The 17,821-nt window shown below is 32.9% G+C and overlaps 1 protein-coding gene across 3 annotated transcripts in view; it reads right to left on the bottom strand.

Annotated features, from left to right (window-relative positions):
• MIPOL1 (mirror-image polydactyly 1) overlaps positions 1 to 17,821 on the bottom strand; it is a 284,447-nt gene that overhangs the window by 204,632 nt on the left and 61,994 nt on the right. For 2 of the 3 annotated variants that reach the window (XM_043921650.1, XM_043921651.1), the window contains exons 3-5: positions 6,156 to 6,387; positions 4,322 to 4,457; positions 3,084 to 3,189 (exon numbers count right to left, since the gene is read on the bottom strand). In XM_043921650.1, the coding sequence (XP_043777585.1) occupies positions 3,084 to 3,189; positions 4,322 to 4,457; positions 6,156 to 6,387 (474 nt within the window). Of the gene's footprint in view, positions 1 to 3,083; positions 3,190 to 4,321; positions 4,458 to 6,155; positions 6,388 to 16,371; positions 16,443 to 17,821 lie in introns of all 3 variants that reach the window. The other variant, XM_043921652.1, reaches the window with a different exon arrangement.

The raw sequence follows: 17,821 nt of genomic DNA, 5'->3' as shown, positions 1-17,821 counted from the left end.
GTTCCAATTAAATGCCTACTAAAAGTATCAATGGTGGTGATGCTGCTGCTGCTGATGTCAAAAAAGGGGAAGGTAAAAAGTCAACCATTTGAGATTTTATCAAGATACATGATACAATTGCATTTCAAACTCATGAAATCACTTTACAATGATAGTACATTATTCACATTAAAAACTAACAGAGAAGCAAAGGAAACAGTAACAGTCTGCATGAAGGTTTACCATAAGTATATATCAGATTAAAACCCAAATCTTGTGCATCCTATTTCATTTCAGATCCACATTTAAGTAAAATGTATTAGTGATAATACATTTTTTGGGAATTTTTCTCATCATCCAATCCTGGTTTCCAAACCTTCTTCTTTCACTTTTCTCTTTATTTCCCTCTTAAAATCTATTAACAGTAAACTATTAATTCTAATTGAAAGCTAAACAGAATAAAAATATCATCATGACTTCTGACTTATCAAAGGTTTAAGAATTTCATAAAGATAAATGTAAGCAAGTATTAATATTAGCTACAATTTACTGAGTACCAGTTATACCCTAGGTGCTTCTATACATTATCTCTAATCCTTAAAATAATCTGGTAAATTAGTTAATATTTACATCTGACATGGGAGAGGCTAATAAGTAACTTGCTCAAAGGCACATGGTTGGTATTAAGGGTCAAAGCTGTGATTTGAACCTTAGTCCATCTGATTCCAAAGCTTATATAGTCTTCCCACCACTTCAATCTCTCTCACAGAGTACTGGGAACGTTTTATTTTTATATGGTTTTGATTATACAAGATTCTTATTCTCATGAATTATACAATCAACTGGGGGGGGAGATAAGATGGACTAATACATATATGTTACATATCAGAGACATAAAAATAAATAAGGGAAAAATCAGAAAGACAAGAAAAATTTTGCACAGGTAAAATGGCAACATTCGATCAAAGCCATCACATAGATTTCATATAATTTTGGTTTATATAATCTTTATGTGTCAAACCTAACCTAGGAATGATTTTAAGATTAGAGAGCAAGTAACAACAACAAAAAATTACATCTTTTAAAAGTAACATTTACTTTTTCTAATACTAAATCTAATCCACACTCACTGCAAAAAACCTGAAAAGGCAGAAAACTGGTAACTGAAGCATTTAGACATCCATTCACAAAACCAAAACTTGACTCTAACTTTATATTACATATATGTATATATAGTTTTTAACAAAATTATATCAAGAATACAGCTTCCCCCTAATTTTCACGTAACTTTGAGTCATAAAGTTTTTCTCATATCATTAAATATTCCTCATAAATGGTTTTAAATTACTGCATGTCTCATACCATAAATGTCTCATACCATAAATTTATTGCTATCATAACTAATACTGATATAAATATTCTTATTTATATATTTACAAATCATATACTCAAAGAAAATGGCTATTTCCTTAGAATATCACATATTTTAATTATCATTTTATTTGAAAAATGTATAGATGTACATTTTTGTATCCTATTTGCAATTTTCAATGTCCAGATGTTTTAGCATGTATTTCTGTTAATATGGACTACTTTGATTTAAAACAGTATTACTTAGCTCCAGAGAAACTATGTAGCACTTTTATTTTCATCAACTTAGGACGTTATAGAAATACACTAAACATCTTTCAAACATTCAACATTAAAGTATTTTGTCATTAATGAGAAAATTTGATTAATAAGAATCATAAAGCAATCAAATTCTCTCCATCTTCTGAAGGCATGATTCATACTGTTTAGTCATAGGGAACCCATAAGTATATACCAATAAATAAATATTTAAAGCATACGATTAGCTATACTATACAAAAGTTTAAAGAGTAAATATTAATGCTTAATCAGTTTTCCCCTCCAAGAGACAAATGAGCTATGCAGATATATTAATTCATGATTTTCAATAAATCACAATGGTCTAAACCTTAATAAATTATATCTGAAAGACATATACAAAGTTAAATTATAACGCAAACACTAAAAACAGATGTACTTCTTATAATACCATTCCAGCAATTAGTACACATATTTGATTATAAAAAGCCAAGAAACTTAAGTGTTCTAAATTTATATTTGAAATATCCATTTTAACATACTGTTAAATTTCCTTAGAATACATTACTTTCATATTTTCCCACTAAAAAAGAAACAAAAAATTCATAGTAGTTTAACATTAATCAAAAAACAAACATCTGGTATTTAGCTGGAATATTTATTTCTGATCATCTTTGTTATATTTTCTTAGTGATGTTCTACTTTGCACAGTAATGTCTTGAAGATGTATTATACCTGTTAACTGTATCTCTGACCTAAAATACCAGAATTCTTTTATATAAGGCAACCAGGTTAAGTGATTTATAAAGTGATTTAGGGAAGGAGAGAAAGCAAGAGAAAGAGTCCATCAGAGATAATTGACCATATATGTAACACATCACAGATACATTTAAAAATTTTTCTCTTTACAAAGACTTGTGAATGAACATGGACTCCAAAACATATTTTAGGCAGTCATTTATAATCTTAAACTCAGGCAATCTTTTACTTTAATCTTTTCAGGGAAAACATTATCTTCATCATCATCCATGTCATCATATGAAAATTAACTTCACAAAACAGATTTTTGAATCAAATGTAGGTTTCCACTGGCAATGAATATATGACTATCTTCATACAAAGAAGTATTTCCTCTCAACAAGCTAAAACAATAAGTGGTATGTGAACTGCTGGGATGAAAGGTAGAGGCACTGGTAATCATTATTTCCCCTTGTTTGTTCAGGCCCTTCCAACAAAACAAACAACCTTTTTGTGATTGGATTGACATGGTGTTAACAATGCATTTAATGCCCAAATCAGTATGAATACAGGTAAAGCTCTCACTAATACCAGTACCAGGATGTTAAAGCCACCTATTTTCTAAGCAGCCAAAAAAAAAAGCCAGAGCTTTCCCTCCTTTGGCAAATAAGCTAGCATGCTAGTATTCACCAAGCCACATCAGATAACAACCTTGTGTATGATTTTTAATGCCATATGTTCATACTCATATGCAATACCTGCTGTCTTTTCAGCAATTTGAGCTTCTGTTGCTTTTTCTTGGAGTTCCAGTTTAAGCTTCAGTTTTCTGTGTTCTTTATCTTCTTTACTCAGTTTTTCCTGAAGCTAAAAAACATTGAAAAAAACATGGATTCTTACAAATATATCTTTTGCACAAATATAATTAATCCCAGAGTTAAATTTTACTTTCTCTAAACTCTTACAGAATACCATATTAACTTTATGAATACATAACTCTTGGGAAAAAACAATCTTTAAGGGAACATTATTATTATTAAATATACTGCAACAAAAAGTAATCTGATAAATTCTTTTGTCTTAAAGCAAAAGGCTTGGAAGGGATCATTGTAATAAAATAAAGGGTAGCACAAATTACAGCTTCTCTTAGTAATTCTAATATTTTGAAACAAAATTAATTAAGATAATAATCTTAATATTTGATACAAATCTCCCTTTGAGAATGCTATGCCATCAACTTCCATTTAAATTGGCACTGGCACCTGACTCATGATCGGTATGCAATAAATAATTGCTAGATGAAAGTACAGAAAATATCTCATGCTTTCACATGGAGTCCTTCCAAATGTTTTATTTTTAATTTCTCCCTCGGCTTTTGTCATTTGTGCTGTTTTCCATCAGACATGATCAACACTCCTAACATCATGTTTCAGTTTGATTAGGTCAAACAAATAGAAAATTAGAATCAGAAAAGTAGGAAGCATAGAAAATGAACATTATTTAATAACATTACTTAAAGCTCAAAGGAATGTAGAAAAAGAGTCAGAAGTGACATGACAAATTCGACTGGACAAAATACAGCAATATAAGATAACACAAGGTAAATGACAGTATTTCCAAGCCTTGCTACTTTAAAGTTTACATACAGTACTGAAATGAAATACAGGGCACAGATACTACAAAGAAAAAAAGTTAAGAAAGTAACATGAATCCAATGAAGTAAAACTTGAATTTTATAGGCACCTATGCAAAGTACTACAGATTATGAAAAAGCGAGTGATACTGCAAGCCACCAAGGTAGGAAACAAAAGAAATTGCTTTTCATAGCCCATGTCTCAATTCAATCATACCCTGAATGGCATGGTATGGCAACGGCATGAGGCTACTGTTACAGGATTAAAGTACACAATAAAAGTGAATTATGATGAGTGACAAAGCAAACGTAGGAGGTCAATAACTAAAAGTATACTCTACAATTATCAGACTTTCTATACTGTACCTTTTTATTGCTTGCTTTGAGACTGTTCAATTCTTTTAGAAGCAATGCTATTGTCTCCTCTTTACTTAAGTCTGAAGTAACCTGACAAGGAATTGTACATTCGCAATGCAAATCACTATTTCTGTGGTCCATAAAGCTGTAATGAAGAAAACTATTAAAACAACATACACATAATTTCTACCATACAGGATCTATACATTTTATACTTCAAACAGGGGAAACAAGTTTAACAATAAATATGTAAAATTACTTAATTTAAAATTTCTCTTAAGAAAATACTATGGATGAAAAAGAATAAACATCACAAATTCACAGAGGTACTAATATACCAATTTCACAAGGAAGAGCTAAATCTGTGAAAAACATTTGGTAATAACTATAAAGATTCATACAGGAGACCCAGGTTTGATCCCTGGGTCAGGAAGATCCCGGGGAGAAGGAAAAGCCAACCCACTGCAGTATTCTTGCTTGGGAAATCCCATGGACAAGAGGAGCCTGGAGGACTAGTCTGTGGAGTCACAAGAGTTGGACAAAACTTATCGACTAAACCACCACGACCATAGAGATGCATGGTTCAGTAAAATTAAAGAATTCAGTTTTTAAAGGGTTATGAACATTAATTCAATTTGTACTTTTGGTTAGGACTCTAGATACAGTCTTACCTTTCTGAAACTGGGAATAACAAATAATTTTTCATTATAAATGACAGAATATCATATTTTCATTATTAAAATCACAGCATATTAAAAATGAAAACCTATTCCTGTAACACTTAGGGGTAAGCAAAATAAATTTTTGACAATGTGTATGCTATTTGAGAATAATAGTTAACTTGTTAGCAAGTACTATAAAGGACGGGAAGGGAAAAGTAGATGACTTTAGCCCAATCTCTACTATTTACCTTTCCCATGTGGTTATAAAATTTATCACCTCTTCATTCATCCCTACTCCCCCAAAATATACTCCAATCTGCACTTTCATAAGAATAAAACTGACTGCCAAGAGGGTGGATCATATTAACATATCTACTTCATTATATCAATATTCATTAACATATCTATTTCATAATTTTTAAGTAAATACAAACAGGTATTCCCACATAAAACTCTGTTAAAAAGTATTTCATAATTATTATTTTGTCTGGACTGAAAACACAATATTTATATTTCAATATAATTATAAGTTAGTCATTGAGAATCTTTAAACGTAGCAATATTTTCATAGTACATGACTAATTATCAAAGTATTTTACTCTTATAGGCAAAAGTCACAGGTGTCACAAATTCAAATCTCTTCATAAAATAGGTAGGTAAAGTGACTGGGTAGAAACTACAAAATGTAAAATATCAAGGAATGTAAATGGGAGAGTAGATGACCCTTCTAAAAGAAGTCAAACTCATTTAAATGAAGAACAGTGCTGACCAAAAGCAAAACATATCTTTGGGCTTGTCTTTTCGTGGAGCTGCCAGGTAATGGTTCTGATGAAAAATGTACCATTTTCATCAATGTAATAGTTATTTCCAGGTTCTTAATGAAAAGTCACTTAAAACAATACTCAACAAAATATAAAACCTCAGGACCAAACAAACAAAAACAATTAAAAAAAAAATCATCATGACCTTCACTCAGGCTCATCCTGTGCTTTTTCACTCAGTGATTTAGACACATGATATTAATGTAATGAAAATAGCAGAAAACTCCCCAAATTCTAATAAGTTAACCATACATCAAATTTAGGCCACATCAAAAAGAAAGGGAGGGACAGAGGGAAGAAGAGAGGAAGGAAAAGTTCTCCCAATTCTCACTTTCTAAATCTAAGGCTGCTAGCACTCACTTGGATTTTCCTGCAGTGCAGTAAGCTGTCTCATCACCTGGATGAGGGCTGATGACTTGAAAATTCCTTGATCTCTGCTCTGGCAGTTCTGTGCTCTCATATGTAGCTTCATTAACTAATTCATTGGATTTCTGATGCATGCTTCCCTTAGAATTCACAGGCAGTTGCTCATCTGGCTGGGTATTTTTATTTGTGCCTGTAGTCTCTTGTTCAAGGTAACTATGGGTTATGTCTGCATTTAAAACAAAATAAAAACATGATATTTAAAACATCATTACATATTAAATCGATCAGAAGAGTATTTTTCTGTAAAAAATGGTTTCATAGCTTTAAACATGCACTTACTAACCTTACTCCTATTGTAATCAGACATACACATATGGGGTGATTTTGCTATTAATGCTTCCATTTCCAGTCAGACAGCAGAGTAGGATGGTGGTTTACAACCTTAAATGCACATCAGCTGTGTGTGTGGTTAGCCACTCAGTCGTGTCCAATTCTTTGCAACCCTATGGACTGTAGCCTCTGTCCATGGGAATTCCCAGGCAAGAAATACTGGAGTGGGTTGCCATTCCCTTCTCCAGCGGATCTTCCTGACCGGGGGATCAAACCTGTGTCTCCTGCATTGCAGGTAAATTCTTTACCCGCTTAGCCAGCAGGGAAGTCTACATCAACTGAGGAGTTTCTAAAAATCCTAAAACTCAGGTTCACCTTATACTAATTAAATCAAGATCCCTGGGTGTGATCACAGGATTCTAGTATAAAATCAAGGCTGGGAACCACTGATTTAGGTTATCATTTTCTACATTACTTTTTTTTCTAGAATTTGAAAAACAGGATATGGTAAGTTAACTGATTACAGTGAACTGATAATGTACACGGGATTCGAATATCAGACTGAGTTAGAATCCCGTCTTTACCGACCACATAGCTTTGGGCAAGTTACTTTACCCATCCATGCCTCAGACTTTGTGAAGTGGAAACATAATACTGCTTACTTGAGTTGCTGCAAGGATTAACTGAATTAATGAAGACAAAGTACTTGGCCTACAGTCTGGCACATCAATAAATGTTAGCTATTATTTTTGTAATCAGCATCATCATATTAAAAGGGAAATAATACAAGGAGAATTATTTTTAACTTATCTTTTATCAGATATGTATATACATTAGAGAATATTTTGAAAAGCTTGGCTATCTCATAAAAATTAGTTACCTCAAGCTTCAACTATTAAATAGCTATTCAAAGGAACAGTGTACATCTGATTTATAGTGAAATTCCGGGGAGAAAACTACACACACGCAAGCAAGCAAAACAAACTCTCTTAACCAATAAATCAGATCAACGACCACAAATACTGATTGAAACTAGTACTTTATTATTTCCAATAGAAACAATTATTCAGCTTTAAAAAGCAGGTGAATTGCACCTGCTTGTTTATGATGCCTTCTTTGTCACACTTAAAATCCTTTTGAGGCAGAAGGGTAGGGAAACATAAATAAGGTACCCCTCACAAAGCACTCATTCTTTCAGAAGAAATTCTTTGCTTTTATATATATATATATGTGTGTGTATATATATATATATATGCTGAAATTAGATGTAGCCAGTCATACACTCCAAGTCCTAGACATTATCTTACTGGTGGCTGAATGCTAAACCAGAAAACATTCATTTTTGGTCTTAAATTACTCTTAAATTCACTGAGGGCATCAACTGGGAAAATATGCTATCATAATTACATATCTATGGAATTTCATTATATTCTGTTTTAAACTTCAACAATTTTATGTATCTGAAGGTTATTTGTTGGTTCTTGACATTTCAAAACACCTGACTTGCTATAGATGTTCATCATGCTACATTTCTAGAATAGGCTGGTATTAGTACCCCCAAATCTGAATGAGGTATTATAAAATTTTATAAATGGACACCAAGATAATATCATTAATCGACCATGCTTTTTAGCACTAGCCTATGACTTTTAAAGTAATTTAAAGAAAATTACAGCTATAGAAAACAATATGAAAACAACAAAAATTGTCTCCAGGAGCATATCAGAAAATAACTATTAATATTAGGCCCTATGCTATTCTTCCGTTTATGAAGTAGAAAGATTCTTCAACAGGTAAAAGGATAAGCCAAGGAACACAGCCAGTTGGGAAAAGCCCCCAGTTCCCCTTGTTACTGCTGCTGTTCAGTCGCTCAGTCGCGTCCACCTCTTGGCGACCCCATGGGTTGCAGCACGCAAGGTTCCCGCGTGCCCCATGGCAACACCTTATCAACTGCTTCAGAGTCTTAAGTCTTGACTCTCTGACCTGTTTTTGAGAACAAACATACCGTTATCTGCCAACTTGTCCCATGTTTTCACCTCTGTATTTCTGGATGTAATGCAACATCTCTCTTCATTGAGCTTTTTTATTTCTGAGTGCTGACTTTACCTCATCCCTGATATCTATATTGCTTTTCATTACCACATTTACAGCTCTCTTTCTTACTTCAGCTTCTCTCTCGTGCGCTCAGTCATGCACCGAGTACAGAGGCACGCACAAGCACTCACTCTTTGCAACCCCACTGACGATAGCCCACCAGCATCCTCTGTCCTTAGAATCTTCCAGGCAAGAATACTGGAGCAGGTTGCCATTTCCTACTCCAGGGATTGAACCCACGTCTCCTGCATTGGCAGGTGGAGTCTTTACCACTGTGCCACCTGGGAAGCCCCCACTTCAGCCTACCTAACGTTAAATTTTGTGATCCCTGAACTCTTGGTAAATCATGGTCTTTTCACCTGAATGTGTTATCTTCTTCAAACTGAGAGCAGACATGGAACCTTGCCAATAAGAGGGTTCTTTACTGATCCCTCCTGGATCCGAGTAATCATTAACTCTTGAAGTATTATCAAAATAAATTCATAAAGTTCTAATGCACTTATGGATCTTAATTCTAAATGTTTAATACTTTTGAAGAATTCATACTATGTGATTTGGCTCTATTTCTGGATGTTTCTAATCTTGTTCTGTAGTAAAAGGTTTTAGATTCCTAACTGAAACTGTTCATTAGATATTCGGAGACTGATCTGAAACTATCCATATTCTTCTACTGAGAATTTAATTTTACTTTAAAGTAAACAAGCTGACTTATAAAATTTTCCTTCCTGTCTGTCTTTTACTTTTTTTTTTTTGGACCAACTATTTTAGCAAATCTTCCTTAAATCTCTGAATGCTCTCAACAGTCCTCTACTCTGCCATATTGCGTTTCCTGATATCAGAATTTGATCATCTGTATAGAAAGTTTGACCCCACAATTTATTTATTTATTCATTAATTTAATGACTTCCCTGGTGGCTCAGATGGTAAAGCATCTGCCTACAATGTGGGAGACCCGGGTTCAATCCCTGGGTTGGGAAGATCTCCTGGGGAAGGAAATGGCAACCCACTCCAGTATTCTTGCTTGGAAAATCCCATGGATGGAGGAGCCTGGGAGACTACAGTCCATGGGGTCGCAAAGAGTCAGACAGGACCGAGCAACTTCACTTTCACTTAATAATTATCCATGGAAATGCCACAGTGTGATATATCCTGTGATAAGTACTGGGAAAACAAAGATGGGTAAGAAATAGATTCTCCCCTCGAAGACTCTACAGTACAGTGAAGAAGACAAACTGATCTAATAATTTGAAGACAATGTACTAAGGAGCATGCTAGGTAGGGCTACAAAGACCACAAACAAAGCATACTAGACATCCTGATGCTCAGCTGGAAGACTGGATGATTTCACAAAGGCATTTATTACAAAACATGACAAATAGAAATATGCAAAGTAATGAACTGTCAAAGGGTTTGAGTTCAGTAAAGAAAAAGCTGACAGACTGAAAGAATAAGAGAACAGGAAGAATGAGTTCAAAAGAGAAGGAATAACTTTAGGAAAAACAAAGTCATTTGGTGTTTTGAAGGGACAAGATGCTATAGTTGAGGAGTAAAAACTTGTAAAATGAGTAACATTGTAAAGACAAGATGTGGTAGATCTGGAAATGTGTTGATTAAATAGACTGATGATGAAGTACTTGGAGAGGAAGAAATGAAGGTATCGGTACAGGGAATGCTACCTTTCAAGACACTGAAGTCATTCAGAAAAATGGCAAGCAATGGAGACCAGAGATGAAAGACAAATGCAAGAGACTTCACTGGCTGCATAAATATGCTAAAGAAGACAGAGCCTAATGAGAAAGCTGACTGATGGTAGATAACAGTCATCTCTTTCTACCTTTCTACTTTGAAATAATTCCAGTCTTATAAAAATGTTGCAAATATAGTACAAAGGGTTCCTACATAACCTTCATGCAGATTCCTCAAATGTTAACATTTTACCACACTTGCTTTATTATTTATTCTGTGTCAGTCCATCTACACATATTTTTTTTTTTTTTTTTTCTGAAACATTTCAAAGGAAGTTGCAGGCATGATTCACTTTGACTTTTCAGGTCAAATATTAAGATGGTGCTGTACCATACTTCGTTTTACCAAATTTTCTTTACTTTATTCAAAGCTCAACTTAAATTCAATTTCTGAGTTAATACCTTCACCAACCAAGAGAAAATTGCATTTAGTTACTCTAATTCAGTCTTGTTACTTTTCTTAAACTCTGCAGGCCCAACAGAAAAACTTTTACCAAGTACTAATAGGATGATGCTACCAAAAAGTTTAGTTGAGATGCTGTCTTACCCCCATCACTTGAAAAAAATATTGAATTAGCAATATATCAATAAAGTGCAGCAACAGTGAAGTTATGGATCTGTTTCATACACTACTCAAGTAGAAAGACAAGATAAATGTTTAAAAGAACTCATTTCCGATTCAAATTTACCTATAGGCAGATGAAAACACTCTATTCTGTTGATGCCTCTCTCTCTCTCTCTCATGGTCTGAAATGGAAACTCTATAACTTTCTTTAATAATTTGCTTCAGTGTTGAATCAACATCATTGTCAACTGTTCCATCATTAGGACTAACAGAATTAAAAGCTATTTAAATTCATTTCTTCGTATGAACTTAAGAATGTTACCAATCTTTTCTTCATAACTCATGTCTATGAAATCTCCCTTTCCTCAAACAACACAAAGCTTTTTGTGATGACTAATAAATCCCTTTATTTATTTGCTCTTCTGTGGGCATGCTGTATTAATTGGACATTTGAATTTTAACTACTTAAAACAAATCTATTCTCCAATTTTTACAATACAATATTTTTACATGCTATCTAATGTAATCACTGCCATGTAAACCTGTCACTATTGAAAATAATGTTATAGAATATTATTACTCAGTACGCTTCAAATGCCACCTACTGCTATTGTTAGAGCCAGTTTATTCATCTGGGCAAACTGGGTGAATTTAGTAACAGCTTCTTAAAACTCTTAATACATGTGCCTTGGCTGGTGGTATTACATAGTGTGAAGACCCTGTATCTTTCTAGTGACTTTCATATTGTTTCAGTGGATCATTTTCATGATCTAACAAATTCTTCCCTTATTGCTGGAGGTATTGGTATTGTCAACCATTTCAATGTTAGTGTTGCTATCACCTTCTCAACTCCTTAGTCTACAAAATTAACAGCATCATACTATCTCCTAACCTAGAAAAGAACACTTTGGGATCCCCTTTGACACCAGTTCTCCAGACAATTATACATTAATGTATAATATACTCAGTTGCATTGATGCCATCCAAGAAATCATAACTCAGGGCCAAAAATAACTGTTACTTCACAACTACTATACAGAAGTGAGGAGGCAGTTAGAATCAAACAGGGATTCTTAGAGGCTGGGAAATTCTGGTCCTGTCTGGCTTTGTAAATAGTTTGTGACAACTGGTATCTGTGTAAATGGATTTGATGGTCCCCTGGGGGGTCAATACTGTTTACAGAGCTGTTTCTTCAGAGTGGCTGAGCTAGAATTGTCTCTAGGGATCTTACAGGGGTTACTCAGAATAGCAACATCACAGGTACCTGAGAGCTCAGTGGCAGAAAAGAGAAAAGGATGGACGTGTAACAGGCAAGTGCATTCAAATAAATGTATTTCTTGCTCCTTCACATGCAGGCGCTACTCAAGGGCACTGACTATCTAAAATGAACCATAAAAGAAGCAATTTGTAATTGTGTTGTCTGACACTTGCTAACATAACTGGTCATCACTTCTTTATATTCCATCTTTCTTTTTTTGAAAAGGTTGTTACTTTGATTGTAGCATTAGATTTTATAAATATAAAAAGAATGAAAATCTCATGTTTATTGCTTCTTTCTTTTGTATACTGTCACTACATTATGTAAAAACATCAAAATGATAATTTTTTTTTTTACTGTTGAATAAGTGTAAATTTGATTTCATGATGGAATTACTACAGTCCCACATTTTAAACAGAATATGTCTTTTTTCCAATGGTTAAGAATTTTTCTAAACAAACATTAGTTTCAACATAGCCCCTAATAACTTCTACCAATTCCTTAACTAAGTTACATGTAGATCATCTATCTGTATATGTGTACAAATACTCTCTACTCCCTTTACTAAATACTTCGGACTTATTTGCTCCCTCTTATGTGTGGGGGGTGATTAGTTTTCCACATAGATGCATATATGAGCTTTTCTCTCCCCAAACATAAAAGAAAGACATCAGAAACTTCTGCCATATTATAGTAGCTCCACTTAACATGAGTACAAGAGCAAAGTTCAGACCTTCCAAGTAGAATACTGGTGTATTCAGAGTTTCCAAGCAAAACCAAAGTGCATGGGCTCTGAAGACAGACCGCAGGGTTTGAATTCCAGCTCTACAACATAGCTGTAAGACCTTTACCAAACTAATAAACCTCTCATCAATTTCCCTATCAGTAAAAAGCACACACAAAAAGGCACCTACCTCAAAAGGTTATTATGAGAATTAAATTACTTAAATTATATAATCTCTTGGAGAAGTATCAGCATAGAAAACACTCAATAAAATTTAGCTATTATTATTTGCAAGTATCTAGTTGGCTAAAAGCAAAATATTTTCTTATTAAACTGTAGTAAGAATACATAAAAATACAATTGAGGAAAAAATTTCTATTAAGATCAAAAGACATGAACGTGGAAAATAAATAAAATGCTACTTTGTTCAATGAGATACATACAAAAAAGAGAAAATACTTAACAAGCTTAATTACAACTTGTAGTTAATACATAATGGTTTAATAAAGTTTGTATAAGATTATAAAGCTGAAAAATTACAAAAATAACAGAACTTCAAAATTCAGAAATCCTGACTTTAGGAAAAAGATCCTGAAAGAAAATTCCATCTCATAGCAAGAAAATTAAGAGGATATTTCTGTAAATTCACTCCCACAACGGGAAAATAAGGAATTTAAATAACATGTTTCTGTAACATAATTTGAACACTACTATACTGGCACATGAAATTAGATATGATCAGGGCCACAGGTAATAGATCACAGGTACTTATTCTTCAGAGATTCTAATTTAGGAGTCACAAGAAATTAGGTAACTTCTGGATCTTTGGCTTAACAACTGCAAACTTGTTACCTGCATATTGTATACTCTCTCGGGGTGTTTTCAATTTATTTTTTGGCTTAACCAGCCTTATGAAGAAGAAGAAGAAAATACTATAACTTTAATTTTCATTGTTCTGTATTCTACTTGCTCCTATTTCAAGCATTCAATAGCCATTGGCTATTATGTTGAAAAGCACAGTAATTCTAATTCTAATTCTAATAAGGGGTATCATATATACCAAGGGGAAGTCAAAAACATGTGATGGGGGAGAGGCTGGACATAACTCTAAGATTTTAAAATAAGGCTTCATAAAAGTTTATTAACCTGAAAAATCATGAAACCTAGGAATGGCACATAATTTGTTCATCTGGACATGAATTCAAAATAAACTATGTCCTTTTCATTCCATTACATGGTTGTATCTCTAAATAAACACGTCAAAAAGAACTAGTGAGGTTATTTCATCTTTGATTAAGACAATTCAATGGCTTAGTATACCACATTTCAAATTATCCAATGACTAGACATATAAACCACCTTGCTGGAATTTTGCTTTTTATTATTTAAAAAAGCTACTGAAGTGGTGGTACTAAACAAATTTTTAAAAGTTTTTGTTTCAGTCCTGAAACAGTCATGAACACATCGATATTCATTCAACACACTTCTGTAAAAACTGTTCTATCATAGTATCTCAGCTTTTAAATTTTAACATTTTTCACCATATGAAGACCATGAACACAGTACAGTATAATTACCTAAAGCTTACACTACCTAACTTATGAAACTATCACATAAATTAAAGCTTTGTAAAAATTATATCATCCTACTTAAACCATTGCAAATATTATTTAAGCTAAAATGATTGTGAAAACTATCCTAAAATTAGATTAACTAGCAGAATAGTACTCTATATTCTCTTTCTTCCCCAGTGATATGAACTATTTGGCTACTTAGTATATTTCTAATCTGTTCAACCTTTTCAATTTTTCCTAGGAATAATTTATATAAAGTAATTAAATATATGAATCAACTAGGTAAGTCTTACATTTCTACCACTGCAAGTAAAATGGGTTTCTTAATGATATATTTTTTCTTTGCTAAGTATGAACACATACTAATTGTCTATGAATTCAACAATTCCATAAAGCATTTATGGAAGGTAACCTTTTTAACAGCAATTGTAACGAGGAGGAAAAATGATTTCTTTACATGTGCCTTTCATTTTATTTAAGATCATCTTTAGATTTGGAAAATAAAACAGGAGAATCACCAGTCAGATACTAAGTGGAAATCACTGAAACACAATGTTAGTTCTAATGGATGGATGATTGTATTTGGTCTTTTGAAACTTTGAAGTATAGGTAAGTCTTGATCACACAAATTAATAAATCCTAAAGCTGGAGTTAACAATAACCATTACACCCAAATTCTGCAGCTTAGCCCAGCCAATTTTTCAAAAGGTCAGGTTGTGAACTGGAGAAGATCAGGGAGGTCCACCGCATAGCTTTGTTGCCAGGCATCTCTCGTCTGGATTGTTGCAGGCATTTATTAGTATTCGTCAGCAGACTCAACAGAGCAAACAAGAAATTCAAGCACGAATAATAAAATGAAATGCTGCTATATAACCCTTTGTCATTCAGCAAATATGGGACTTTTTAGCTACATTGTTCCTAAACCTGGGTTACTACTTTAATTTTTCTCCCCAGTGCTGACTGAATGAGTATGCATGTGTGTTAAATGCAGAGCTCCCCTAACAACTGCAGGACTGCCATTTAATCTGTTGGTAGATGGACCATTTCCTGTGGGAACCCTAGCTATGATTTCCAGATCCACCAAATAAATCTCAGATTAAGATTCCAAATGAAACCTGCCTTTGGCAGATAAAAAATGTCAAGATGGATATAAACAGTAAAATTATAAATTATCTAGGTGTTGCATGACAAACCAATGTTCATTTTTTTTTGTTGACATGTGCCTAGATATCAAAACTATATGAGACATTCATCAAATGTCACACTTTCATAATATCGGAGGCATCATTAAAACTGTTTGACTAAGGACCTCAAAGTGTTTAAGCAGTAGCTCAAAAGTATATTTGTGCAAAGTAGAAGAATAAATTTACATATCAGCAGCAGCTCATAAGGGATGGGTAAATATTCTGTTTATCTCTCATTGTAATTCAGGTTACTTTAAATACAAGGTTTTAGGAAATCATTACACTCTATATGGCATCATTACATAACTTTCTATGCAAATTATGTATGTTTTATTCAAATTCACCATTTGTTTGGTGGGGGAGGGAACAAAAGGAAAAGGTAGGGACTCTCATTTTATTAATCAACTGTGACTACTATACTAATGTACGTCATCATCACCATCTTGTTAGCATTTTTTAACTTTTAAAAAAGCCTGAGACAAAATACCTGAGACAAAAAAAGCCTGAGAAAAGTAAAAATTATCTATGTATATAATCTATTCATTTCAAATGACTGTGGCAAGAGGCAGAGACTTTTACAAAAGAAAAAGGTAAGGAAGGACCAATATAGAACCTATTAGAGACCAATGGTCTATTAAAAATGCAGAGGAAGTCTCTGATGCTAGTCTGCACTGCATTCTCAGGAGATCAAGGACTTCTTTAATGAAAATTTTTGTTTTGTCTTCGCTCTTCTTACCTGGACTAATGCAGCATTGTCCTGATGCTGAAATATATCAACTGATTATAAAATATAGACAATGAAGGTTTCTGAAAGGAAAAAAATCAGATTTGTTGAATTGAAATCATTCCTCTTTTTAACTTTAAACTCTTAAAAGCAATTGAATAGAAGGCTTCAGTGACTCAAAATTCTGCAACATTTGGTTTCCTGATGAAGATTCAAAAATCATTTAATCTACTTAAAATAGGAATTCCTTGAAATTTGTAAATTCTTTACACTTAATTTAATCCATGGAAAGGATACAAAATATTCTGTATTCCATACTCAAAATGCTAGAATTTATACACAATCCTGATTCTTTCAGAACTATGAATTTCTCCTGCTCTTCCTATCAAATTTCCTCCGATACATGTTGTGGATTCAAGGAAACTAAGGCTAAATAAACCTTACCTATCCTAATCTGTTAGGGATCAACATTAATCTGAAAATTAATCTGAAACAGAGAGGATAAAACTTAAACAGGATATTAATTAAGGAAGGAAATAAGAGTATTTTTTGCTTAATTTTGATTATATTTCTAAACTCAAAATCAAAGAATGTTACCATGTTTTAGAGTATATCACATTAAGTATAGCCAGTGAAACTATTAAAAAAGAGTATTTGATTTTTAACTTAAAACATATTTAATTTGCAAAAACTAACATATTCAGTATCTATACAATTATAATTTTATCAATGTGAATGGATTACTTTTAGCTTTAGATTTCTAAAATCACTAGCATCCTGATTTTAAAGCACAGAAAAGTTTCAATATGTGAAGAAGACAAAATAAATTAAAAAAGAAGTCAAAGTATAATTTTCTGAAATAATTACTTTTACCTTATATCTTGTCAGCACAATTATACCATTTGGCAAAAATTATCAATTTCACCAGAAAGCTACAGATTAGAATTTTTAATTCAATCATTCAGACTATGAAATAATCTATGCAACCAATTTCAAAATTTTATTGTTTGATTTTCTAAATTTGTTTTTTATTCCCCAAGAAAAATCAAAATCACAAAAGGCAAAACATGAAGAAAATTTGTATCTGAAACTTCCTCCCAGAAGATAATGATGTCTTATATGACAGGTAGTTTTGATTAAAGCACCAATATATACACATACTAAACCTCAAATTTTATATTCAACTTTCAGATGTATTTAGAACCAAAAACAGTGAGTAAATGTAGTCACATCAGTCCTACTCTACAAACAGTCAGTCAACCTGAACCAACTGTGTAAATGGTCATAAATTCAGTCTATACACCACTGTATATTGATTCAGACCAACAAAACCAACAAAATGCCAATGCACACTCAGGACTTTATAGTAATCATGCTAACGTGACAAATGCAGCCACTATGGAGACCATAATAATGATCTTAAGTATGATCCACTGAAATTCCAATTTCTAAAAAATTTAAG

The sequence above is a fragment of the Cervus elaphus genome, chromosome 13 (genome assembly GCF_910594005.1).
Source record: "Cervus elaphus chromosome 13, mCerEla1.1, whole genome shotgun sequence".
Taxonomy (NCBI): domain Eukaryota; kingdom Metazoa; phylum Chordata; class Mammalia; order Artiodactyla; family Cervidae; genus Cervus; species Cervus elaphus.
Note: the sequence above shows the minus strand (reverse complement) of the source record. Positions and strands in the feature narration are given on the sequence as shown.